Raw genomic sequence first — 27918 nt, 5'->3', positions numbered from 1 at the left:
AGGAGAACACTGGCTAACAGAATTCACTATTTTTGTCCCTGTTGCCCTTGTTTTTAAGACTTGTCACTTGAACCTTCCCAACTCTTGACTTATTTCCCAATTTTTACCCCATCCTTCAAGGATGTAACAGTACATTACGAAATGTTCACATCCCAGCTGTAAACTTGATCTGTGAGGTTCTGTTTTTTTGTTTTGTTTTGTTTTGTTTTTTTTGTTTTTGTCTTTTTAGGGCCACACCCATGGCATATGGAGGTTCCCAGGCTAGGGGTCAAATCAGAGCTGTAGCTGCAGCCACATGCTGAGACCTACACCACAGTTCAAGACAATGCCAGATCCTTTACCCAGTGATCAAGGCCGGGGATGGAACCTGTGTCCTCATAGATGCCAGATTCGTTTCTCCTGAGCCACGATGGGAACTCCCAATCTATGAGCTCTTAATACATACAAATAATCGAGTTTACCAACCTCATGCTTTTGGTTCCACATCTCAGAGTACAGTATATCTTGGTAAAAAGAATAGTCAGCCTTAACAGGAGGGGGATAGTAAGTTGTGGTAAAGACGAAAACACTAAAGAGCTTTCCTGGAAAGAAGTATTTATTTGCAAGGATAAAAGATAAAGAGGCTTTTTTCCTGTTGAGGTTTAGCATCTGTAATAAATGATGTGAAAGGTCCCCCCCCTTTTCTCTGATCACTCTGGTTTTTTCTTCTCGGGCACAGATTTCCAGAATGTTGTAAAGAAAAAGGCGGGTCAAGGTTGACAGCATTGCCGCCACACTGGTGGTCAGGAGAGGATTGTGCAAAAACTGAATTCTCTGGAGATGACATTCCAAAAGGACTCAGTTTAGGAAATGCGTTGTTAAATAGTAATTAAAATCCAGAGAAGACGTGTATTTCTGTTCTGAAAATAAAACCATCCATTAGTTTTCTGTAACCTGAAAGGTTATTCGTAAAGAATACAAGATATAAATGTCTCTAATGAACTTGGCCTGGGACAGAATCTCTGTTCCTGAACAGTCCCCATCATTGTACTTAGACAGGAAGGAGAGGGCTCTCCCGAAAGGTGACACACAGTTGAACTTGAGTCCTTCCTCAGGGTACACCGCTTCTTCTTACTCCTCCCTTAAATGTTTCGGCCTTAAGGGTTTGGTTTCTAATCTTATTTTGCTGTGCAAGCTGCAAAATATCAGGCTTTTCTGACTATTCCTCTGCCTTCTGATTACCCTTTTAAGCAATGCTGATTGCAGGAAATTGCTGTGGTGCAGGGTGGGTGTCACAACACACAGTGATTAAAACCCGAATGTGTCATTCACTGCCTGATTGAAGCAATCACAGGGAGGGGCAGAGCAGATGAAAAACCTGCCAAATGTGCAGAGGGGGGCTGTTTCTCATCTGAATTTAAGGATTTTTAGTTAATCAAAACTTGTGGAGTTCCCATTGTGGCTCAGTGGAAATGGGTCTGCCTAGCATCCATGAGGATGCAGGTTTGATCCCTGGCCTTGCTCAGTGGGTTAAGGAGCTGATGTTACCATGAGCTATGGCGTGGGTTGCAGACACGGCTTGGATCCAGCATTCCTGTGGCTGTGGTGTAGGCCAGTGGCTACAGCTCCGATTTGACCCCTAGCCTGGGACCCTCCATATGCCATGGGTGTGGCCCTAAAAAAAAGACAAAGTAAATAAAGAAAAGAAAGAAAAAGAATCAAAACTTGTGTGAGTAAGGCCTGTGTTTTCAGTCGTTTTGTTTCATTCTGAGTCCTCAAAACTTCTCAGAAAGGTCTAGGTATCTGAACATTGTTTTCCTAGGAAAAGAAGATGTTGCTTTTTACCAAACAGGTTCCCTATATACTTATGCACTATAGAATAGTGGTTGAGTGTATTAAGGGGAAAGACACTAGAATGTAAATAGGATGAACAGATGGGAAGAAAATGGGAAAGGCCCTAATAGCTCAGCCCTCAAAACTGCACCCATATCCCCCCACACCTTGCCTCTCCTTCAGTTGTCACCTGGGCTTGACCCAGCAGCTGTAGATTAGAATAGCTCTCTCCTCAGGTTCAGTCAGTTTGCTCCAGTGGCTCCTAGAGCTCAGAGAAACATTTCCTTATGTTTATCAGTTTGTTATAAAGGATACAGGCTAGATGCAAGAGGGGCACAGGGCGAGGTATGTGGGAAGAGACTCGGAGCTCCCCTGTTCTCTGGGCGCGCCACAGCCCCTGTGTGCTCTTCTACCTGTTCACCACCCCAGAAGCTCTCTGAACACTGCCCTTTGGGGTTTTATGGAGGCTTCATTACATAAGCATCATTGACCGTCGTTGATTAAACACTATTACCAGCTTCTCTCCTCTCCCCAGAGATGGGAGGTTGGGCGGGCCAACAGGACTGAAAGTTCCAACCCTCCAATCGTAAGGTTGAGTCCCCTAGCAACCTTAGGTTACCTAGGAGTGCCCCCAAATCCCCCTAATTAGCATAACAAAAGACCTTTATGACTCTCACAGTTTAAGAAATTACAAGGATAATTTTAGGATTACTAGGAATGGGGGTGAGGAACAAAAACATGTATTTCTTATTATAAATCACTCTATCACCACTAAGCTATTTATATTATTTGGTTGTTCGGAAGAGTATTGGTCCTATTTGAGCATGGCCATTTGGGCTAGATACAGTGATCAGTATAGAAAATACAGCTAAATATTTGAAACTTGATACCTATCTAAATCACCTCGACCAGTCCCATTCTCTTCCTATCTTCTATTTGTGCTTCCTGCGTGTGGCTGAGCTTGAAAGAGAGTGGGTTTGTGGATGCCCGTTCCCAGGAGGCACTGGATCACCATCATTCTGTGCACAAAGAACACTATGAGTCAAGTGTCTGTAACAGGGACCCAAGGCATCCATGAATGATTTCTTATCTCTTTATCCCCCGCAGGTACAGAACCCTGGCATTTCTATTTAATTAATGGGTTTCTGAATTTTAATGTAGTCTTTGCTTTGGCTCTCCTGGTCCTACCTTTGACTTCTCTGATGGAACACCTACTGCAGAGATTTCATGGTGAGTGGCATAAGGGGTGATGGATTGGGGTGGGGGGGAGGAGTAACACTGTATACCAAGAAGCGAAAGAGTGTCTATCATTTTATTCTTCATTTTCTTCCTATGGAAATGGTTGGCTCATTGCATTTTCCATCTATATTCATATGTTATTTAACCTATATGAAAATATGGTTAATAATTGCAAGTTAAACTGACAGAGGGAGGAGCTTTATATCCCTTCAAGTGAGGAAGTCTGTGTGATTTACCGAACCACCTGGGGAGGCAAAAACACTTATACAGTCTTAAGAGAGAGGCCTATTTGAGTTTTGTATTTTAAAGAAGTGTGTGTTAACAAGGTACATTGCTTAAGATAATCCATGCTAGAGGTAGACTTTCTTTGGAAAATTACTTTAAAAATGTGGAAAATAAACCTTACAGAGATTCCCCCAAATTTGATACTTACTCTGATTGTGTATTGCACAGCCAGTGTTATCCTGGCTCTGGGCAGGAAGTGCCTGTAGCTTCTTTTATGGAAGACAGAGCTGAGCACATGACAAATGAGCTTTGGAAAGAGGTTTAATTTCAGGCTTTTCAGTCTGATTTGGGTGTCATACGGTCCCTCCATACCATTTCCCAACCTCCGCCTTTACTATTAATGGTTTATAAAGAGTTCATTGTGTTCATAGACTATGAAAGCAGCCTTCAGTCACTTTGTTTTGTTTTAGGGCTTTCGTTATAACCATGATGTCAGGCGTTCCCATCCTGGCACAGTGGAAACGAATCCGACTAGGAACCATGAGGTTGCAGATTCGATCCCTGGCATTGCCCAGTGGGTTAAGGATCCGGTGTTGCTGTGAGCTGTGGTATATATCACAGACGAGGCTTGGATCTGGCGTTGCTGTGGCGTAGGCCAGCAGCTACAGCTCTGATTAGACCCCTAGCCTGGGAATCTCCATGTGCCATGGGTGCGGCCCTAAAAAGCAAAACAACAACAACAAAAACCAAAACCCAAAAAACTACATAACCATGATGCCATTATCCTAACAAGATTAACAGTAACTTCTTAATATCATCCAGTACCCCAGGTAATATTTAGATTCCTACATTGTCTGAAAAATAGCTTTTATAGTTGGTTTAAAGCCAGATGTAAACAAGTCATATTCTGGATTTGGTGTTATATTTTATAAGCTTTTTTAGAGGTTCCCCTCTCATTTTTGTTTTTCTCCTGAAGGAAGTACGTCATTCAGCTTGTATAGTGCCCCACATTTGGATCCAGCTGTTTATTCCCTTGAAGTATTAACTTGTGCCTCCATTCCTTTTATTTATTAAGGATCACTTTCTTTTTACTATAAAAATAATTTATGTTTGTGGAAAATTTGGAAATGCTTGTGTAGTAAGTGTAAAGGCAGTAAACATAAAAATATAATATCAAGCTGTTCTCTGAAGTATGAATCCAGTTCTGGTTTAAATATGCGTAATGTACCCATGTGTCCACCTAGTAAGGAAATGAGTACTTTTTTGTTGTTGTTGTTTTTTGTTTGTCTTTTTGCTATTTCTTGGGCCGCTCCTGCGGCATATGGAGATTCCCAGGTTAGGGGTCCAATCGGAGCTGTAGCCACCGGCCTACGCCAGAGCCACAGCAACGTGGGATCCAAGCCGCGTCTGCAACCTACACCACAGCTCACGGCAACGCCGGATCGTTAACCCACTGAGCAAGGGCAGGGACCGAACCCGCAACCTCATGGTTCCTAGTCGGATTTGTTAACCACTGCGCCACGACGGGAACTCCTGTTTTTTCTTTATACTTTTTGTGTCTTTTATAATAGGAACAATACTTTTTAAAAAGGAAAAAATTGTAAATAAAAATAATAAGTGAAAAAAGCAGAAAAATATAAGGAGGCAGGGAAGAAATTACCCATTGTCTGATCATGTAATACAACTGTGGTTATAATTTTGTACATTTTATAGAGGACATTGCAAAATTTTAGGCAGAAATTTTAAAATGTATTTTAGCTTTAAGACACAGAAGATGAAATGATTGTTTACTTGTAGAAGATAGATTTTTTTCTTCTTATGATTAAGAAAATTCCAACCTAATATACTTCTTGGAAAGGAATAAATTTTAAATTATAACTTAAAATCTCATGATCAAGTCTTAGAATGAAGAGTTTGAAAGATAAGCTTGTTGTTGCATTTCAAGAATTTTTATTCCTAAAGAGTTTCTGCTAAGGAGTCATATGATCCCACCATTGCCAGGGTGGGTTTTGATGACAATCCTGATCTTTTCATCAAAACTTATTCATTGTACACATAATGGACACCAGGGGGTGCTATCTGTCCACCCTTGGCCAGTGATTCCCATGCCCTGCTCACTATCACAAATACAGGCACAGCAGGGGATGCCTTCACTGTGGGTTGCAGGCTTATTACTCAGTATTCGTGTACCTAACCACAGGAACTTTCCAGCAGGTGCTCTGGTCTTAGTGTTCATTAAATTCTTTTAATTCTTTTACATGCTTTAAGTACATCTTGGCTTTCATTTTGAGAAACAGAGTGGATGGGTATTGCAGAAACTTCCTTTAAGTGTGTTTTTATACTTGCTTTGAAACTGTCATTTTTTTTTTAGCTTGATAAAAACCAATGATGGGTTTGAGAATCCAACTTTTTTTCTTTCCTTTGATCTATAGCTATTTGAACAGGCCAATTGGTATATAAATAAAAAGATTAATGTATTAAACAGAACATGTAGGAATTAAAACCCAAGAAATGAATTTATGCTATGCTTTTTTCTAGACTCAAGAACCTTTAGTTTTAGTAAAGGACTCAGAGAGAGAAGTCTTTTTTTCTTCATCCTGTGTAGAAATTATCAAGCTCTGTTACCCATTCACCTGACTTTCATTTGTGTTCTTGCTAAATCCAGTATTGTGCCTCCCTTTCAATATTGGATCTCTTGGGAGAGCTAAAGAGTGTATATCCCTTACTACTTGACTCCTTTATTGTGTCAGAGAAAGTGTGAAAGCAAGTGTTGAAACATTTCGTGGGATGCTCTAGGTATACTCCCAGGGTTGAGAACAAGAGAATGTAAAAACTGAACATGCTGTTTTGTTCTAATATGGTAAAAGGTGGATATTTTTCTGTATCTTACAGTTCAGAATTTGGGCCACCCATATTGGCTTACATTGGCTCCAATGTATATTTGGTTTATGATTTTCTTCATCCAGCCTCACAAAGAGGAGAGATTTCTTTTCCCCGTATATCCACTTATATGTCTCTGTGGTGCTGTGGCCCTTTCTGCCCTTCAGGTGAGTTTTGGGAAACTGTATGTCTGCTTCATTCTCTTTCACTTTAAATTGTTCATAAAGCTTAGAGGCAGATTACAGAATGCTTCCACCTAAAATATTTTATCCATGCATTAAATCCAATACACATCATATTATTACAGCTTTATGTATTGATTACTTAGCTTGTACTCTTGGTGCTGATTACATATTTGCAGTGTTAATTTGTCTTTGTTGCCAGTAAGAATCCAATTGCTATGAAATTTTTTTAAGTCACCATATGGGCCTCGCACAGAATGGTAGCACCAGAGCAGAGCTAATAGAATGTCTGCTCTTCAGCTGTGAGACCTGAATGCAACTGGCTTAAATGTTTGGGATAACATTAGACAGTTAGCAATTTGGGACACTGTAATCCTGGCTTAAAACCTGCCCAGGTCAATTCCCTGTCAAAACTAATCTTGAATATCTCTGTATGTATAGCCTCGGAAGCTCCAGACTCTCTTTTTTTTTTTTTTTTTTTTAAACACTGCTACTGTTCCTAGTTAGCAGGAAAAGATTAGGGTGATAGTTTTTTTTTTTTTCTTAACAGATTTATGTTAAGATACAATTCACAAACCACAGAATTTACTCACTTAAAGTGTACAGTACCATTTACTCAAAGTATGCAATAGTTTTTATAATGTTCCCAGATCTGTGTAAGCATCACCACAATTTTTTCTTTTGTCATTTGTCTTTTTAGGGCCGCACCTGAGGCATATAGAGGTTCCCAGGCTAGGGGTCTAATTGGAGCTACAGCTGCTGACCTACGCCACAGCCTCAGCAATGCCCAGATCCAAGCCGCGTCTGTGACCTACACTGCAGCTCACAGCATTGCCAGATCCTCAACCCACTGAGCGAGGCCAGGGGTCAAACCCTCAACCTCATGGTTCCTAGTCAGATTCATTTCCACTGTGCCACGACAGGAACTCCTAGACATTTTGTTAACACTAAAAATTTAAATGAAAACTTGTCAATAAAGAAAGTGAAGGCTATGGAGTTCCCGTCGTGGCGCAGTGGTTAACGAATCCGACTAGGAACCATGAGGTTTCGGGTTCAATCTCTGACCTTGCTCAGTGGGTTAAGGATCCGTCATTGCTGTGAGCTGTGGTGTAGGTTGCAGAGGAGGCTTGGATCCCGAGTTGCTGCAGCTCTGGTTTAGGCCGGTAGCTACAGCTCCCATTAGACCCCTATCCTGGGAACCTCCATATGCCGTGGGAGTGGCCCTAGAAAAAACAAAAAGACAAAAAAAAAGAAAAAGAAAGTGAAGACTAATAACTGGCTATATCAGAATAGATTGTGATATTTCATATATCAAAAAAACTATCAAAAAGCATTTTTGTTTAAATACTTAAAAATTAATTATAGGACTTTAAACCCTAATATCCAAATAATTTTCATTTTTGGCAAGCCCTCTGGCTAGGCTGATCTACACACAATTTAGCAGAGTTTGCTTTAATTTTAGAATTTGGAGTGGGTGCTTCACTAAGTGTTTGCTCAGGCCCTTGGTTGAACCTCCTTTGCTGCTTCCTCCTGCTTAGTGTCATGATGATGTCTTGTGATTATGTATATTCTGCAAGGAGTATCTTCTTTTTTCAATATAGTTTTCTTTCTTTCTAGAAATGTTACCACTTCGTATTTCAGCGATACCGCCTGGAGCATTATACTGTGACATCGAATTGGCTGGCATTAGGAACACTCTTCCTGTTTGGACTCTTATCTTTTTCCCGCTCTGTGGCCCTGTTCAGAGGTAGAAGTACTGAGAGTATCTTAACCCATACTCACAAGGCACTTGGCCTCGGGTTTTGCTTGACGCATGGTTGTTTAACACAGTTCAGCTTAAGCTGGTGGGGAGGACTTTTCTATAGGCGAACCTGTGAGCTTCATATTGAGACTGGGGTGTGACCTCTGTACCTTGGGATTGAAGAGGAGATGGAGAATTTCTTTTGGTGTTATTAATTATAAATTTTTTCTTTATTCTTCTAATTTTTTTTTTCCTTTTAAAGGATGAATTAAGGAAATCTTAACCTTGGGATGCAAATTTGGGGCACAAGTCTCATGAGTATATTCTTTCTTATGATCATTATTTGGATCCCGCATATTGAAATGTGCTTAAAGAACATGAAATTTAAAAGGTGGAAGGGTGTTGCAAAGGGCAAGAAAGCAAATTATTTCTGGCAACATAGAGCCTCTGCCGGAATCCTCTTCCTGATGACTGTAGAGACCTTTTATTCCAGGAGAGTGGGCTTCCTGCTGGAGTTGCTGTGTACCTTTCACGTGGATCACAGTGGGACATGTATAGTAATTAAATGTCAGAATCTCATCTCACGCATCTTCGGCCTTCACAAACCTGTCTCCTTTCCAGGATATCATGGGCCCCTTGATTTGTATCCAGAGTTTTACCGAATTGCCACAGACCCAGCCATCCACACTGTCCCGGAAGGCCGACCTGTTAACGTCTGTGTAGGAAAAGAGTGGCATCGATTTCCCAGCAGCTTCCTTCTGCCTGAGAAGTAAGTTGCTCTTTACGTCTCAGAGTTTTAAATCAAGGCATAAAAATAGCAATTCTGTGGCCATGTCCTCCTAATTTTTCCTTTGTTTTAGATTTTTGACAAGTGTTTGAATAACTTACCATCTCAGAGAACTGTGGGGACTGGGCTGAGCACCCAGGGCCTGTGCTTGGCAGACGAGCACTGACGGACGATGCATCCTGCACGGAGGCCCGGGGACTTGTGAACACACTTTGGACCCTGGGCTCCTGCTGGTGCCTCTTCCTGGGGAGTCTTATTTAAATTTTTATAATTAATTGATATCAATCCACTTTTAAAAGTGGTTCAGAAACTCCAGGTAAAAGAGTGTTTTTAGAGAAGAAGTGCTTGTCTTTACCAATGTATGGACACTGGGGAAGGCTGTGGCTCAGACATCTGTACCACTTTCCCCCATGCTGTCTGTTGTTGGATGTGATGGCAAAGGCTCTAGAATTCGTTTGTATTTGCTTCATTCGGACGGAGAAGAGTCCTATTTAGGGAAAAAGAAAGGTTAAGATGAGTCATGTCATTCCATTTGGGGGCTGGCTTCTGTAGCTTAGCTGGTGGTAATTAATGTCTTTTACTTGATAGATCCTATATCAGTCAATATTAATTAAAGTGTTAAGTTTAGGCTTTGCCTTTTACATTTGAAATAGTTTCATAACCAAAGATACTTTTGAGGATTAGTCAGGAACAAAGTACTTCCTCCACAGTGAATTCTTATTTTTCACTATTTTTTTTATACACCTGATAAATTTGCTTTAATTTTAAATCCCTCGGATGAAGTGGGAACTGGCCATAAACTTTACTCTTTTTCTGGTGGTTTGATGGTATGACCACTGTGGCAGATTTCACCACTGAGAGTTGGTGACATGGGTTGAGAGAACTTTAGTTGAAAATTTCTCAACGATTTTGGACTGAATTGTGACCTTTGCCTCCCTGCTCTCTGGTTGAGGTTTTAGCAGAAATATTTTTTTCCAAGTGAAATGTTTTTCACATGAAAGATTTTTTTTTTTTTTTCGCTTGTGTATTTCAAGTACATTTAGCAAGACGAGCCCCTTGTGTTTTTCTTATTCTCCTTATTTGTGTTTCTGACAGTTGGCAGCTTCAGTTCATTCCATCAGAGTTCAGAGGCCAGTTACCAAAACCTTTTGCAGAGGGACCCCTGGCCACCCGGATTGTTCCTACTGACATGAATGACCAGAACCTAGAGGAGCCATCCAGATATGTAAGGGCATTATTCCCCTTTACTACTTTGGAAAGAGTTCTACCCTTCACATCTGTTGGCATACACATTAGAGTGTTGATGAAATGGAAATTTTTTAGACAGTGATTTCTTTAGGGTGAGGGATATAACAGCTTTTGTTGAGAAGGAATGAACAGTATAATTTTTATTTTCAGATGACCTTCTTTATTTTCTGTGTAAAATATATAATTCAACATGTTTTCTAAGTTGGGCTGGAAATTTTCTTAGGTTCGAATCATCATTTTGCAGTACATTCTGAAATTCTTATCATTCTTTAGTCCATTAAAATACTTGGTGGGGAACTTTCAAGTTACTGGTAGACCTTTGACTTAACTATTAGTGTGTCCTGGTTTTAGCAAATGGACAGTCACTGAAGGCTCTTCTCCCGTGGAGTCCATGACCAGTCTGTCAGGGCCGTGCTCTCCGGCCCACTCATCTTGACACACTCTGAGATCCCATGTGGGTTTTATTTCAATTCCTTTGAGAAATGACGCTTGTGCCCTATGATACCTGTAAAATTTTTGATTGTAGAAAAGGTAAGAGCCTTCCTGGTTCCCAGAGACAGTAAAGGACTATCTTGTAGAATTATTAGAAAGCACATTTTTTGGCAAGCTTTGTCTTTAAGAGACATTTAACAATTTAAATGTCAAATACATTTTGTTTAGATTTTCTTGGGTCATATACTTAAAGTGTGAAGTAGCAGGACTTCCGGTGCTCTGCAGAAGCAAGCCTGTAGCCACGGCTGGCCTTTTGTCTCCCAGATTGGGGGGCAGGTAAGACTTCCACAGAGACTCTCGGGATTGATGAGTGAGATTCTTACGGTGTGAGCTTTAGCTTATAAGGCCTGAAAATGGACATTGTAAAATACATATTTGGTTTGGCTCCCCGAGAAGGTAAGAAATGTATCCCACTAAGTGGCTTATCTTGGAGCTTCCTTCTGGCTTAAGCCTCCAATTCCTGTGACAACGAAAGTCCCCTGGGCAAGATAAATTGTTGTTGATCATTTTCATTTTAGCTGCAGATAGTGTCCTGAGAGCAGATGTTGATGTACAGGGGATCACCAGGTACATGGATAGTCAGAAGGATAGGGGAGGAGTTCCTTTTGTGGCTCAGTAGGTTAAGGACCTGAAGTAGTCTCCATGAGGATGTGGGTTTGATCTCTGATCTTGCTCAGTGGGTTAAGGATCTGGCATTGCCATAAGCTGCAGCATAGATTGCAGATGCATCTCCGTTCTGACATTGTCATGGCTGTGACATAGGCCCCAGCTGCAGCTCTGATTTGACCCCTAGGCTGAGAACCTCCATATGCCACAGGTGCAGCGGTTAAAAAAAAAAAAAAAAAAAGGGGGTAAGAGAATACACTGTGAAGGGGGAAGATATAGTAAGTTAGAGTGATGTTGTCACTGCTGTGTTTTGGGAAGTGATGCAGTCAGGGTAGTAAAAAAAGATTGTGGACTTTGGAATAGAGTAGACCTGAGTTCTAATCCCAGCTCTGTTGCTTGCTTTGGTGACATAGAAAGTCATTTCATTTTCTGTCTGTAAAGTGGGAATGATGATACCTATTTTGGAAGAAACAATGTAAGATTGCATATTATAGCTCTGTCGTATTTAGCACAGAGTCTGGTACATACATTTTCCCACAAATGTTCTTAATTTGATAATGGCGTACTTGATAAATTAGAGGTAAAAGAACCTTAAGAGGATTTAAAATCTGCCCAAATCTCTCTCTCCTTAATTTTATTGTTCCTTGACTTGATTTTTATTCCAGTCCATCCAGACTCATCATTGCTTTTTCCATTCCATTGCTTTTATCTTGGTGATTGTGCCTGGACTTCCCTTGTCTGCCTTCTACTGTCACAACTCTTCCTCTCTAAAGCCTTTCCCAGCTGCTTAAGTCCATAGTGAACAGTCCTTTATTTTTTAAATTTATTTTTTATTTTTATTAGTCCTTTAAATACTTATCCGTGGAGTTCCCGTCGTGGCGCAGTGGTTAACGAATCTGACTGGGAACCATGAGGTTGCGGGTTCGATCCCTGCCCTTGCTCAGTGGGTTAACGATCCGGCGTTGCCATGAGCTGTGGTGTAGGTTGCAGACGCGGCTTGGATCCCGCGATGCTGTGGCTCTGGCGTAGGCCTGTGGCTACAACTCCAATTTGACCCCTAGCCTGGGAACCTCCATATGCCACGGGAGCGGCCCAAGAAATAGCAAAAAAAAAAAAAACAACAAAAAAAAACTTATCCGTATAGCTCATTTAGCCATTTAATTTTGATGTCTTATGTTAGATACATATCTCTGAAGCGTACATATTTTTCCCCATGAAACTGTGAACGCTATGGAGAGAGCGAGTGTACCTTATTTCTTTTCTGTTCTCCATAGCACCTATTATGGTGCTGCTGAATATCTAATAATTAGCCTATGTATGCCTTCTGCCTTGAAAAGTGAATATTCATCACTGTTGGGATTGTGATGTTGAGGGAAAGCTGGCTCTAAAGCTGTAGTAGCTGAGAGGCGCATGAAAAGATGCTCAGCATTGCTAATTGTTAGAGAAATGTGAATCAGAACCATAGTGAAGTATCATCTCACACTGGTCAGAATGGCCATCATCAAAAAGTCTGCAAATAATAAATGCTGGACAAATAAAATAAAAAATAAATGCTGGAGAAGATGTGGAGAAAAGGGAACCCTCCTGCACTGTTGGTGTTATTGTAAAGTGGTGCAGCCACCATGGAGAAACAGAATGGAGGGTCCTTGAAAAACTAAAAATAGAACTACCATATCATTCAGCAATCCCAATCCTAGGTATACATCAGGAAAAAACAAAAATGGTAATTCAAAAAGATCCATGTTCATAGGTGCGCTGTTGTTCAACAGCAGCACTGTTTGTAATAGCCAAGACGTAGAAACAACCCAAGTGCCCAAGTACGGACAATTGGCGTAAGAAGATATGATATGTAAATATATATATTTTTATACACACAGTCACAGACACACACACGTATATACACACTTTTATATTTATACACATACAATGGAAGATCACTCAGCCATAAAAAAGAGTGAAATATCGCCAATTTGTGCAACTTGGATGGACCTAGAGAATATTATGCATAGTGAAGTCAGTCAAAGACAACTATTATATGATATCACTTACATGCGGAATCTAAAAAAATAATACAGTTACTCTACATATAAAACAGAAACAGACTCACAGACACAGAAAACAAACTTATGGGTACAAAGGAGTAAGTGTTGGGGGGTGACAAATTAGAAGTAGGGGATTAACAGATGTAAACTACTATGGTATAGATAAGCAACGAGAGTTTACTGTCTAGCACAGGGAATTATATCTAATACCTTATAATAACCTATAATGGAATATAATCTACAAAAAAAAAAAGGTGAATCCCTGTGCTTTACACCTGAAACTGCTGAAACTAATGTCATATGTAAATCAACTATACTTCATTTAAAAACAAAAATCTGCAGTGGCCTGTTGTACATTTCTTAGGCTTTAGTCACTGGTTGTCTCTAGTTAGATCATATTTCTATATTCTCTGCTACCAGACTGTTAAATTTGATTAAGTGACATCTTAGCTTTACCCAGGTCAAGATTTTGCAGAAGACCTGTAGGCGTCACCAAAATGCTGGCTGGTAAAAGCAGGGACAGATAGGTCAGGTGCATGTTCTGTGTGTGTCGTGTCTGTCACTGTGCCCAAACACCTTTCTGCAGTTGCGGGTTCCTGCAGAGTTCTCTGGATTCCTGCATAGTGAGGAAAGTGCCCTTCCAATCCAGTCCACTCACCTTTGACCCTTTGGAAAGTAGAAGAGAGACAGTTGATGGCTTACTGTGAATTCTACAGGAACTATGATCAGGGGTTAGTTTCTTTCATTTAACTATTTAAAAAGATACTTGTTTTCCTTTGATGATAAAAGTAATAAACACTTGTAACACAAAATAATGAAAGTTATCAATAAGAAAAAAATCACCTATGATCTTGTTACCCAGATATTAAACCACTATTACCATTTTGATGTTTTTTGCTTTCACTTTTTTCTCTTGCATTCGTATGTATATAAACAAAAATCTCAATTATTAAAAAAAAATACTGTTGTAGTTCTTTAATAAATGGTGCCAGGATCAAGACTGTAGTGGCCAAATAACTTTGCCTGACATATAAGAGCACATGTCATACTACATTTATGTTTGTTTCTTCTGGTATCCGCCCTAGTTTTAAGTATGGGTTCATTCAAAAGGACAAAATAATTATGTTCTCTATCTTTCCTGAACATGCTAAATAGCAGCATTATTTTTGTTCACCCTTTGGCTCTGAGTGACAGGCCTTAGCCAACCCTTGGCTTCAATGCTGAGTGATTCAGTTGTATCCTGTTTCTAGTGTGAGTGGAAACTAAGAAACCTGCATGACCTTCTCTATTTCACTCTGCTCTTTTACCTCTGAGTTTGTCAAGAGTTACAAGTGAGGGAGCTCCCGTCGAGGCTCAGAGGGTTAAAAACCTGACTAAAATCCATGAAGATGTAGGTTTAGTCCCTGGCCTCGCTCAGTGGGTTAAGGATCTGGCGTTGCTGTGAGCTGTGGTGTAGGTCACAGACGTGGCTTGGATCCCGAGTTGCTGTGGCTGTGGTGTAGGCCGGCAGTTGCAGCTCCTATTAGACCTCTAGTCTGGGAACGTCCATGTGCCATGCTATGGCACTAAAAAAACGAGTTACAAGTGAGTGTTTGGAAAGGCTCTGGTTTCTACTGTATTGTTATAACTATACTGCAGCAGTAATGTTTTTTGCTGCATATTCTTTCATGATGAGTGTTGCTTACAATGCAGTGAACTAAAGAAGTTGGGAGATGGAGTTCCCATCGTGGCACAGTGGAAACATATCCGACTAGGAACCATGAGGTTGTGGGTTCAATCCCTGGCCTTGTTCAGCGGGTTAAGGATCCGGCATTGCTGTGAGCTGTGGTGTAGGTCGCAGGCTCGGCTTGGATCCCGCGTTGCTGTGGCTCTGGCATAGGCCAGTGGCAACAGCTCCGATTGGACCCCTAGCCTGGGAACTTCATGTGCCGCAAGTGTGGCCCTCAAAAAGACCAAAAAAAAAAAAAAAAAAGTGAAGAAGTTGGGAGATACTTGAGTGCGGGCTTATATGCATTTTGTATATTCCTATGCTGAGCTGATTGGTTCCAATGAGTGCAGTTTTCTGGTTTCACCTAGTCTTTCTTATGGATTAAATGACATATAAACAAATGCAGAAAGTGAATTATGCTCACATTATTCCCTAATATATCAGTTGCATTGGAACAAATTTGCATTTTCAAAACAAGTGTTACAGGAGAACTGTTTATTCTCATTCTTATTTATCCTTGCTTTTACCATTTAGCCAGTGGAAAGAATTATGGATTTGGAAAGGAACTTAAGGTATCATAAAGTTTATGAGCTCTTCATTTTATGGGTGAAAACAACTGACGCTCAGAGAAGTTATACCTTGACAAAGGTTAGTTAGTTCTAGGATAAGAAGTTTGGTTTCTGGATTCCCTAGTATTCTTTTCACACTGCCTTTTACTTTCAAAGCTACTTTATAGTTTATACCATATGGTTTATCACTTGAATATGTGTTTTCAAGTGATAGTTAATTGTTTTTTCATGTAACAGGGCTGAATGGACGTTAAGTGCAGGAGCATTACTTTTTAAGAAATACTTTCTAGGAGTTCCCATTGTGGCTCAGCAGAAACAAATCTGACTAGCATCCATGAGGACGTAGGTTCTATCCCTGGCCTTGCCCATTGGGTTAAGGATCTGGCGTTGCTGTGAGCTATGGTGTTGGTCGCAGATGTGGCTTGGATCCTGAGTTGCTGTGGCTGTGGTGAAGGCTGGCGGCTGCAGCTCCTGATTCGACCCCTGGCCTGGGAACTTCCATATGCCTCGGGTACAGCCCTAAAAAGACAAAAAAAAAAAAGTACTTTTCTATTTCTAGAGCTTTGTTACATGTATGCCAGATACTTTATATAACAGTTTCTGTGTTAATCAATCAAAATAAATGATTGAGGGCCATTCCCTTTTCTTTTTTCTCTCTCCTTTTTCTCTCTTATTATTGTATTTTTTTTTTTTTCTTTTTACAGCCACACCTGCAGCATGTGGGAGTTCCCAGGATAGGGGTCAAATTGGAACTGCAGCTGCAGGCCTACCCCATAGCCACAGCAACACAGGATCTGAGCTGCATCTGCAACTTACACTGAAGCTCGTGGCAACATTGGATCCTTAACCCACTGAGCGAGGCCAGGGATGGAACCCACATCCTCACTGATACTAGTCTGGTTCTTAACCTGCTGTGCCACAATGGGAACTCCTTTTTCTCTCTCTATTAATCATTTCTCTTATCCTTATTGGACATCCTGTTCGAGGAGAAAATTAATTGCCCTGTAGATAACCTTACTAAATGTTATTAGCCTTGACTAGCAAAGCAAGCAGATTAAATTGATATAATAGGCACAGTAGAATAAGATTGGAATCTACTCTGAATTTAAGTGAAGGCTGTTCAAAATGCTTCTTTAAAATTAATTCAGGGAGGAGTTCCCGTCATAGCGCAGTGGTTAACGAATCTGACTAGGAACCATGAGGTGTGGTGGGTTCGATCCCTGCCCTTGCTCAGTGGGTTCACCATCCGGCGTTGCCATGAGCTGTGGTGTAGGTTGCAGACGCGGCTCGGATCCCGTGTTGCTGTGGTTCTGGTGTAGGCTGGACCGATTGGACCCCTAGCCTGGGAACCTCCATATGCCGCGGGAGCGGCCCAAGAAATGGCAAAAAGACAAAATAAATAAATAAATAAAAATTAAAAAAATAAATGAAATTAATTCAGTAGTATCCATTGTGGTGGCAATTAAAAATGAAGTGATGTTTTCATGATTTTTAGTGATTGAATGACTGAAAATTTTCACTTGTAAGTTTACATTTTTATGGCGCAGTAAATTTTTACTTGGGAATTTAAGGATTCATTCCCAAATATGTATTTAGCAAGGCTTTGTGGGAGGACAATAAAACTGTAGGGCAGTCTGTGCTTCTGGGTAACAACTACTTTTTAAAATTTAATTTGAGTAGATATAAAAGAAGAAATGAAGAGCCAGAAGAGTACTTGAAATCTTTACGTATCAAATGTTTCTTCTTAGGCCCCATTGTTCCTATTTCAAAAAAAAAAAAATTCACAGGGTAGTATTGATGGCCAGCAAAATGATACAGTGGCAAGAGCACTGATCTGGGAGTCAGGAGAGCCTATGATTCTTTTCTGGAACTGAATGAAGTGTATTTTCTTCTTATATATTTTGTGAGTTTCTAAGACCCTTGAAATAGCTTTATATCTCTCCAGTTTGCTGTAACTGCACCTGACATCCAGTTGCAGTGTTTATATTTCAGCTTGTCCCATTACCTGTTTTCTAGTCCCCTGTTTCATGGTGGCAGATCTTATCTTGAGACATGCTTCCTGGGCATGTGGCCTAGTGACTGGAGATAGAAGTCTCTCTGCTGCTTCTGTCCCGCAGGAGAAGGTATCAGTGTCATGCTACCTGAGTGTGATGTTTGAGAGATGAGAAGATACTGCTATAGACTCTATCCCTGGCAGAGTCTCTGTAACAGCTGATGAGGAAAAGCTGTGAGAGTATTTATTACTGCCTAAATGCCCTTGGTCCACTCCTCCCCAACAAAATGCACACTTTTTATTGTTGATGTCTTGCCCTATGTCTCAGGGCTTTTGTTTTCTTGGAGAGTGTATATTTTTGTTTACATCTGACGTGGCATTAAGTTGTCATCCTCACCACGTAACATCCTTACATCTTACTAAGATACAGTGTGATGTTATTGATGCATTTGTTTGAATTCCCCCACCACTTTAAAAATTTTCTTTTGGTTTCGAGGTGCTGGGTTTTTTTTCTCCAAAGCTTCTAATGGGTTGTTAGAAACTGAAAGAAGTCACATTTCTTTCAAAATGAGTCTTAAATGCTTGTATTTTACAAAATTTTAAACCAAGGCATATTTTTAGCTTCGACAGCTGGTTGATATGTAGCCTGTGACTAATGAAATGAAACACATTTTTGTTTCATGATCATGTGTTAATGTCACCCTACAATTTTGTTATTTTTGATGCAAGAAAGAATGATTAAATCTGAAGAAACAAAAAAATGAGCTCTTTGGTTACACTTTAAGGCAAATTTAAGTGCAGCCTTTTGATTTTGGAATTGAAGATGATGTGGTTATGTAGTGTGGTCTCAGATGTTGCACTGAGATATTGATAAAATTGAGAGAAGAAACTCTTCTTTCCGATTCTCTTAGACCTGAGGGGCAGTAGTCACTTGTTACCAAGGATTCAGACCCTGAAAGCTCAAACTATAAATAGTCATAGTAAAACCGTATATATAGCGTAATCCAGGTTCTATGAAGGAAAATCTTTATCTGCAAAGAAAAAAGCCTGAGACAAAAACTAACAGTTTGATGTTGATTTTCTTTGGGTGGTAGAATTATAAGTGATTTAAAAAATGCATTTAAAATATATTTTTGTAATGAATCATATTTTACTTTCAAAATTTTAAAAATTACCATAATAGGAGCTATAGATATCAAATCTTTGAACCCACCAAGATCTCTGGCAGACTTTAAAAGCAATACTCAGCATGCAGTTAACTAACCTACTTTGATAGATTATAAACTTATATAAGGACAGGAGTTCATGTACTTTTACAGTACTTAATGTGGGGCTTGATGCACAGCAGGTGATTCTTAAAATTAACTAAAATATTCAAGCAACCCTTTATTTAGTCTTCTCGAACTCACGAGAGGCCCTCCCCAGACCCTGGTGATAGTAGAAATGTAGACTAACCAGGACTTGAGCATTGTCACTTCTTCAAGATCGAGGTGTAGTCCACTCCCTATACGAGGTGCAAGCCCCTAGAGGATAGCGAGCATGTTCTTACGTCATGGCCTCGCCCACATGGCCCAGCACTGCACAGATACTAATTGAATGAACCTTTTCAGTCTTCATTAACAGATCCCAGACTGAAAGAGATGAACTCTCCCGCATCCTCTTGCTTTAATAATGAGATCTGGGAGTTCCCGTCGTGGCGCAGTGGTTAACGAATCCGACTAGGAACCACGAGGTTTCGGGTTCGGTCCCTGCCCTTGCTCAGTGGGTTAACCATCCGGCGTTGCCCTGAGCTGTGGTGTAGGTTGCAGACGCGGCTCAGATCCCGAGTTGCTGTGGCTCTGGCGTAGGCCGGTGGCTATAGCGCCGTTTGGACCCCCAGCCTGGGAACCTGAATATGCCGTGGGAGCGGCCCAAAGAAATAGCAAAAAGACCAAAAAAAAAAAAAAAGAGATCTGTAGGTTAAGGATCCAGCATTGCTGTGAGCGTGGTGTAGGTCGCAGACTCAGCTTGGTTCCTATATTGCTGTGGCTGTGGTGTAGCCTGGCAGCTGCAGCTCTAATTCAACCCCTAGCCTGGGGACCTCCATATGCCATGGGTGCGGCCCTAAAAAGACAAATAATAATAATAATAATGATGAGATCCTTAGCTTACCAAAACGTCTGATTTCTATAGCTGTCTCTGCCTGCCTTTCATAAGGAATAGAACTAAATAGACTTATATTACCTTCCAAGATGCCAGCCCACTAAAAAGATTCATATTATTTATTGCCTTAATATCATGGCATTTACTACAAGACTGGTTAGCAGTTTATTTCATAGAAAACAAGGTTGATAGCTCTTTTCTTTCTTTCTTTTTTTTTTTTTTTTGCTGCACCCACACATGCAGACGTTTCCAGGTCAGGAATCAAACCTGTATCACAGCAGCATCCTCATCCACAGCAGTGACAGCACTGGATCCTTAACCTCCTGAGCTACCAGGGAATTCTGGTTGATATCTCCTTTTGATTAATATTGTTTCTGTTATTTCTCTTCCAAGTCTCATCAACATGTTCAGTACTTTCCATTTATTCTTTCATGTTGAAGGATTTTCACGAGGATTTGGTTTTTGCCACTCCCTCTATATTTGAGTTTCTTATGAGAAAGATGTACTCTTCCATTACAGGTACAAATTAACCAGTTCAGTCACATATACCATCCTGCTTTTTTTTTCATTTTTTGAATAAATTATTATTTTTTGGGGTCTTTTTGGGGCTGCACCCACAGCATATGGAGGTTCCCAGACTAGAGATCCAATCAGAGCTGTAGCCGCTGGCCTACGCCATAGCCACAGCAGCGCCAGATCCGAGCCATGTCTGTAACCTACACCACAGCTCACGGCAACTCTGGATCCTTACTTAACCCACTGACCAAGGCCAGGGATCGAACCTGCATCCTCATGGTTGCTAGTTGGATTTGTTTCCGCTGAGCCAAGATGAGAAGTCCCGAAAAAAATTGTTTTGAAATAATTACGGAGTTATAGGAAGTTACGAAGATAGTATTGGCACAACATTGTAAATCAACTACTTTAATAATAACAAAAAAAAGATAGTTCAGAGAAGGGTACGTGTACCCTTCATCCAGTTTCTCCCAGTATACCTATAGTATAATTCCCAAACCAGGAAGCCGACAGGGGTATAGCTCTGTGCTATTTCATCACAAGTATACGTTCAGTTTATCACCACTGAAAGTAAGGTGCAGAATGATTCCGTCACTACCAAGATCATCTTTGTACTTCTCCTTTATTTATTTATTTATTTTTTGTCTTTTTGTCTTTTTGTTGTTGTTGTTGCTATTTCTTGGGCCGCTCCCTCGGCATATGGAGGTTCCCAGGCTAGGGGTCCAATCGGAGCTGTAGCCACCGGCCTACGCCAGAGCCACAGCAACGCGGGATCCGAGCCGTGTCTGCAACCTACACCACAGCTCACGGCAACGCCGGATCGTTAACCCACTGAGCAAGGGCAGGGACCGAACCCACAACCTCATGGTTCCTAGTCGGATTCGTTAACCACTGCGCCACGACGGGAACGCCTGTACTTCTCCTTTATAGTTACAGCCCACCTTCCCCATCCGTGATCGCCAGGAACTGCAGATTTGTCCTCTATCTCTAATTTTATTATTCTGACAATTTTATATAAAAGGAATTATATAATGTATTATGTTTGAAATTACCTTTTTTTCCCTCAGCATAATGCCCTTGCCATCCATCCAAATTGTGTCCGTAGTTTGTTCCTCTTTATTTCTGAGTAGCATTTAATGGTATTGATATACTACAGTTTGTTTAACCATTTACTTATATGAGATATTTTGGTTGTTTCCGGTTTTCAGCTTTTACAAATAAAGCTGTTATAAATCTTTGTGTACAGGTTTTTGTGTGGATATATATTTAAATTTCTCTGGGATAAATGCCCAGAGATATGATTGCTGGATCATATGGTAGGTGTGTGTTTAGTTTTTTAAGAAACCGCCAAGCTGTTTTCCAGATTGGCTGTACTAATTCAAGTGATGTGTAGAAATCTTACCTGCCTTTACGTTCCTTTACCTTCCTCTGTTTATAATCTAATTGTCTTAAGTATTTCCTCTGTTTATTGAGAACCACACTAGAACATGTTGCAATTTTTGCTTCAACCTCTAAACATAATTCAGAAAACTCAAGAGAAGGTAAATGTATTATTTTTATCCCTGTCCTTACTCTTTCTGTTCTCTCTTCCTTCCTAATCTCACCTGATTTCTTCTTTCATCATCTCTGTTCTGTTGCAAGAATTCCCGTAGCCATTCTTTCAAGGTAGTGACATGTTTTCTTGGTTTTCCTTCATCTGGAAATGTCTTTTTTTTTTAAATTGAAGTGTAATTCATTTACAGTGTGTGTTAGTTTTAGGTATACACCAGAGCGATTCAGTTATACGTTTTATATATGTATATATATATATATTCTTTTCCATTATAGGTTATGATAAGATATTGAACATGGTTCCCTGTGCCATACAGTAGGTCCTTGTTGTTTATCTATTTTATATATAGTAGCATGTATCTGCTAATCCCAAACTCCTAATTTATCCCTCCCCCCCTCCTTTTCCTTTGATAACCACAAGTTTGTTTTCTATGTCTGTGGTAACTCTAATGGTCTTATATGGTCTATTTCTGTTTTGGAAATGAGTTCATTTGTATTATTTTTTTAGATTCCGTATCTAAATGAAATCATATGACATGTGTCTTTCTCTGATTTATCTTACTTGGTATGGTAATCTCTAGGTTTACCCAGGTTGCTACAGACGGCAGTATTTCATTCTTTTTTTATGACTGAGTAGCATTCCATTGTGTATGTATACATGATATTTTCTTTCTTTTTTGGGGCGTGGGTGGGGGCGCACACCAACGGCATATGGAAGTTCCCAGGCTAGGGGTCAAATTGGAGCCACAGCTGCCAGCCTACACCACAGTCACAGCAATGCCAGATCTGAGGTGCCTCTGTGACCTACACTACAGCTCAGGGCAAGGCTGGATCCATAGCCCACTGAGCAGGGCCAGGGATCCTCATGGATACCATTCGGGTTCATTACCGCTGAACTACAACGGGAACTCCTTTTACATGACATTTTCTTTATCTCTTCATCTTTCAACAGGCATTTAGGTTATTTCCATGTCTTGGCTGTTGTAAACAGTGCTGCTGTAAATATTAAGGTGCATGTATCTTTTCAAATTAGAGTTTTGATCTTTTTTTGGCTACGTGCCCAGGAGTGGGATTGCTGGATTACATGGTAACCCTTAAATTTTCTGAGGAACCTCCATACTATTCTCCATAGTGGTTGCCCCAATATACATTCCTACCAAGAGTGTAGGAGTGTTCTCTTTTCTCCACACCCTCTCCAACATTTATTTTTTGTAGACTTTTTGATAATGCCCATCTTGACCATTCTGCATCTGGGAATGTCTTGATTTCCCCTTCATTCTAAAGAATTTATTTTCCCTTGATATGGAATTCTGAGTTGACAGTTATTTTTTCATTTAATACTTGAAAAATATGGAGTTCCTGTCATGGTGCAGCGGGAACAAATCTGACTAGGAACCATGAGGTTGCGGGTTCGATCCCTGGCCTTGCTCAGTGGGTTAAGGATCCAGCATTGCCGTGAGCTGTGGTGTACGTCACAGACATGGCTCGGATCTGGTGTTGCTGTGACTGTGGCTGTGGCCGGCAGCTATAGTTCTGATTAGACCCCTAGCCTGGGAACCTCCATATGCCACAGGTGCAGCCCTAAAAAAGACAAAAAGACAAAAAAAGAAGGAAAGAAAAATATTGTGTCTGTTTCCTTTGGCTGCTTTCAAGATTTTTTCTTTGTTTTTAGTTTTCAGAGGTTAAATCATGGTCTATCTTAGAATGAATTTCTTTGAGTTTAGTCTGTTTGGGGTTCAGTTAGCTTCTTGATTCCATAAGTTTCTTGCCAAACTTGGGAAGCTTTCAACCATTATTTCTTTTAATACTTTTTCAGCCCTGCCCTCTTTCTTCTCTCCTTGTGGGACACAATGACATGAATATTACATCTTTTGTTACAGCTCCTGAGGCTCCTGAAGCTCTCTTTTATCTCCAGTCCTTTTTTTTTTTTTCTGTTACTCAGATTATATAATTTTATTATTATGTTTCCTAGTTCACTGATTTTTTTTTTCCTCTGACTCCTCTGTTTTGCTGTGTAGCATATGTACTGAGCTTTTAATTTCAGTTCTTGTCTTTTTTATTTCTAAAATTTCCATTTGGTTCTTCTTTACTTCCTCTGTTTCTTTGCTGAGACTTTCTGTTTCTTTACTGTGACTTTCTGTTCTTTTGTTTCAAGCATGTTTGTGATTGCTCATTGAAGCATTTTTATCATAGAGCTTTAAAATCTCTGGTAATTTTACATCACTGTCATCTCTGTTTTGAAGTGTGTTGTCATTTGTCATGTCACAAGATCTTCCATTCATTGAAACTTGGACATTTTGGATATTATGAGACTCTGGATCTTATTTAAGGCTTCTGTTTTAGCCAGCCTCCTCCTCTGAGCCTACAGTAATGGGAGAGGGAGTGTTGCCTTGTTACTGCCAGATGGGGATGGATGTCCAGGTTCCACACCTGGCTTCCGTTGATACCTGGGGCTGGACAAGGTGTTTGTTACTGCTGGATGCCAGCAAGAGTTCATGCTCTCTACTAGGCCTCTATTGATATCACCTTGGCTGAAAGGGCAGGGGTGCCTTGTTATTTCTCTCTACGTAACTCCACTGATGCTATCGGAAGGGGGTGGCCTCATTATCTTGGACAGTAGTGAAAATTGTGAGTCTCTATTAGGTCTTCTCTCTTACCCCCTCAGCGTATGAGAGGAGGGGTGCCTCGTTACTGCCAGGTTGGGTGGATTCCACTGATGCCACAGGGTGGTAGAGGAGAAGGAAGGCTTATTACTGCCCAGCAGGGTTGAATGTCCTGGCTCCCTACTTGTTCCTCTCTGACATCATCCGGGCCGGGAGGAGGGTCCTTATTACAGCCTGATAAGAGTGGACATCTAGGCTCTCCACTTGACATTTACTGTCAGAGATATGGGTGGAATGACAGTTTTTGAGGGAATATTGGCTGATATGTTAGGCTTCTCAAGAGAAACAGAACAATAGAATGTGTGTGTTGTGTGTGTGTGTATTAGACAGAGATTGATTTAATTTACTTTGGGAATTGACTCACAATTGTGTGGGGGACAGTAAGTCTGAAATTGTAAGGTGATTGATACATTGAAGACCCAGGGAAGATCTGATCTTGCAGCTCAAGTTTAGAGGCAGTCTGGAGGCAGAATTCTCTCTTCCTAGGGGGATAAAAGAATTCTTTTTCTCTTAAGGTCTTCAGCTGATTGAATGAGGCCCACCCACATTGTGAAGGGTAATCTGCTTTACTCAAAAGTCTACCGATTTAAATTTTAATCTCTTCTTAAATATACCTTTGTGGAGTTCCCATTGTGGCTCAGTGGAGTAAGAACCTGACAGAGTGTCTGTGCGGATGTGGATTCGATCCCTGGCCTTGCTCAGTTCATTAAGGATCTGGCATTACTGCAAGCTGTGGTATAGGTCGCAGAGGCAGCTTGGATCTGGCGTTGCTGTGGTTGTGGTGTAGGTCGGCAGCTGCAGCTCTGGTTTGGCCCCTAGCCTGGAAATTTGCATATGCCATAGGTGCAGCTGTAAAAAGAAAAAGTAAAACAAACGAACAAAAAAAAACCCCAAAACCTTTGTAGCAACATCTAGAATAAATATTTGGCTGCATATCTAGATACTGTGTCCCAGCTAAATTGACATATAGAATTAATGATCATTTTTGTAGTAGAGTGGTTATTGTTGAAAAATATTGTTCCTGGGGTCCTGAGGTTCCTAGTTGGTCTGCCTTCTTTCATCTTCCCTTTCAAGTTGGCTTATGTTTGTTTCAGGCATAATGTCCAGGGCTTAGGAAAAGTACCTGCTTTAGTTTTTTTTATTTGTCACCTTCTCTTAACATATTAGGAGTTCCTGTTGTGGGTCAGTGGGTTAGGAACCTGACATAGTATCCATGAGGATGTGAGTTTGATCCCTGGACTCACTCAGTGGGTTAAGGATCCGATGTTGCTGCAAGCCGTAGTGTAGGTTGCAGATGTGGCTTGGATCTGGGGTTGCTGTGGCTGTGGCATAGGCCAGCAGCTGCAGTTCTGATTCGACCCCTAGCCTGAGAACTTCCATATGCTATATGTGTGGCTGTAAAAAAAAAAAAAAAAAAAAGAAAGAAAGAAAGAAAAGAAAAAAATATATATTAGTTTAAATGCTTCATTGATATTTGAGACTATAGGTTTTTATTTATAATTCTCTATTTTCTCCTGAAATTTTAGTTCTTCCTTCTTTGTTTTGTTTTGTTTTAAATATCATGTCTTTTGGACTAGAGCATCTTATTTTATGATTTTCTCTGGGTGTTCTTTTGCTCCTTTGGATTATAGTTTAAAATTTTCTTCATTTAGTTGGAAGTTTTTCTAAGCACATTCACTCTGGTCTTGATGAGATGCATTTTGACCCTTACCAAGAACTCCAGTTTCTAAGCTGTGATTCATAAAAACGGTCCTTTGATTTGACTCCATTGTTTATATCTGCTGTTCACTTCCTTTATCTTTCTCTTCCAAAATGCTAACTTTAACTTGGAAAGAAATTGGCTTCAGAGACCTTCATTATCATATCTGTGACTGCATAGTCACTTAAGACACTGTCTCACTTTCTTCTGTCATTTGTTTCTAATGTGAGTTGGCAGAGTTTAGTGTTTGGCAGATTTATGTCTTAGCTGGTTCTCTATCAAGTTTGGTATATTGTAGGATGATGGAATAAGCTATGTTAGGTCTGTATTTACATTGATGCTTCTAAACTCTGCCGTCAGGGTCAAGTACAGAAACCCTAATTCAAAGCCTGGAGGCACGTACAGCCTGCATCACATAACTTAGTCTCTTCCACCTGGCCTGGCTGTCTGGCTCACTTACACCTGTGAGTCTTTACAAAGGTATTTTGCTGTTCCTGTAATGCCACTTTTTTTTTGTCTTTTTTTGCTATTTCTTGGGTCGCTCCCGAGGCATATGGAGATTCCCAGGCTAGGGGTCTAATCGGAGCTGTAGCCACCGGCCTACGCCAGAGCCACAGCAACGCGGGATCCGAGCCGCATCTGCAACCTACACCACAGCTCACGGCAATGCCAGATCGTTAACCCACTGAGCAAGGCCAGGGACCGAACCTGCAACCTCATGGTTCCTAGTCAGATTCGTTAACCACTGCGCCACGACGGGAACTCCTGTAATGCCACTTTTTCTGCTACCTTTCCTCCAACTCTTCTGCCAAACTGCTTTTCAGACTATAGATCTTGTTTTTTGTAAGAGTTCTTATAGATTGGACAAAGAACTAGCCTGTATTTCTTTTTATTTTGTTATTACAACAAAATTTTCCCATGAGTATTTAACCCTGTTTAGTCCCCTGTTATGCACTATCCATTTTCCTTGAACATCTACTTAACTTTTTTTTTTTTTTTTTTTTTTTTGGGAACAGAGAAGGGTTTATTGCAGGGCCAGACAAGGAGAATGGGTAGCTTGTGCTCAAAATACCCCAAACTCTAAAATCTACTTAATCTTTAAAAAAAATTCACCACCCCTCGATGATCTATGTTAGTAGAAAAAAAGTTCATAAATAACCTCTATTCCTGTACATATTTTGCGATTAATATTTCAATATGAGAATATTTTGAGAATTCACAGAATTTCAAGTAAACTAACAAAGTTACCCATTGAAATCCAACATAAGAATCACTAGAAAATAGGTCACCTTTCCCAGCCAATTTCCCCTTCCTTGCTTTTCCCAACATTCATGTGGGGAATAAGTTATACATTTTCATAGGTTGATGCAAATATTAACCTAGACAGAGCCTATTCTGTTGAATTTATATACTTTTTGTCTGTTTGTTTTTCTCTTTTTGTTCTTTTAGTGCTGCACTAGAGGCATGTGGAAGTTCCCAAGCCAGGGGTCAAATAGGAGTTGTAGCCAGGCCTATGCCACGATAACAGCAGTGCGGCATCCAAGCCACATCTGTGACTGATACCACAGCTCATGGCAACGCCAGATCCTTAGCCCACTGAGTGAGGCCAGGGATCGAACTTGCATCCTCATGGATACTAATCAGTTTCGTTACCACTGAGCCACAATGGGAACCCTGCATTTATACCCTTTTGAATGGGCGATGAAAACAACTGTCAAAGGTTTGAGTTTAAAAAGTCACTTCTGGAGTTCCCATTGTGGCGCGGTGGTTAACGAATCTGACTAGGAACCGTGAGGTTGCGGGTTCGATCCCTGCCCTTGCTCAGT

The 27918-nt window shown here is 40.5% G+C and overlaps 1 protein-coding gene across 4 annotated transcripts in view; it reads left to right on the top strand.

Moving 5' to 3' along the window:
* ALG9 (ALG9 alpha-1,2-mannosyltransferase) overlaps positions 1 to 27918 on the top strand; it is an 88995-nt gene that overhangs the window by 21620 nt on the left and 39457 nt on the right. For all 4 annotated transcript variants that reach the window (XM_047752191.1, XM_047752192.1, XM_047752195.1 and 1 more), the window contains exons 9-13: positions 2920 to 3042; positions 6169 to 6323; positions 7956 to 8085; positions 8701 to 8848; positions 9962 to 10091. In XM_047752191.1, the coding sequence (XP_047608147.1) occupies positions 2920 to 3042; positions 6169 to 6323; positions 7956 to 8085; positions 8701 to 8848; positions 9962 to 10091 (686 nt within the window). The remainder of the gene's footprint in view (positions 1 to 2919; positions 3043 to 6168; positions 6324 to 7955; positions 8086 to 8700; positions 8849 to 9961; positions 10092 to 27918) is intronic.

The sequence above is a fragment of the Phacochoerus africanus genome, chromosome 11, assembly GCF_016906955.1.
Source record: "Phacochoerus africanus isolate WHEZ1 chromosome 11, ROS_Pafr_v1, whole genome shotgun sequence".
NCBI classification, from domain to species: Eukaryota; Metazoa; Chordata; class Mammalia; order Artiodactyla; family Suidae; genus Phacochoerus; species Phacochoerus africanus.
The sequence above is the reverse complement of the archived record's forward strand: the minus strand, read 5'-3'. Positions and strand labels throughout refer to the sequence as shown.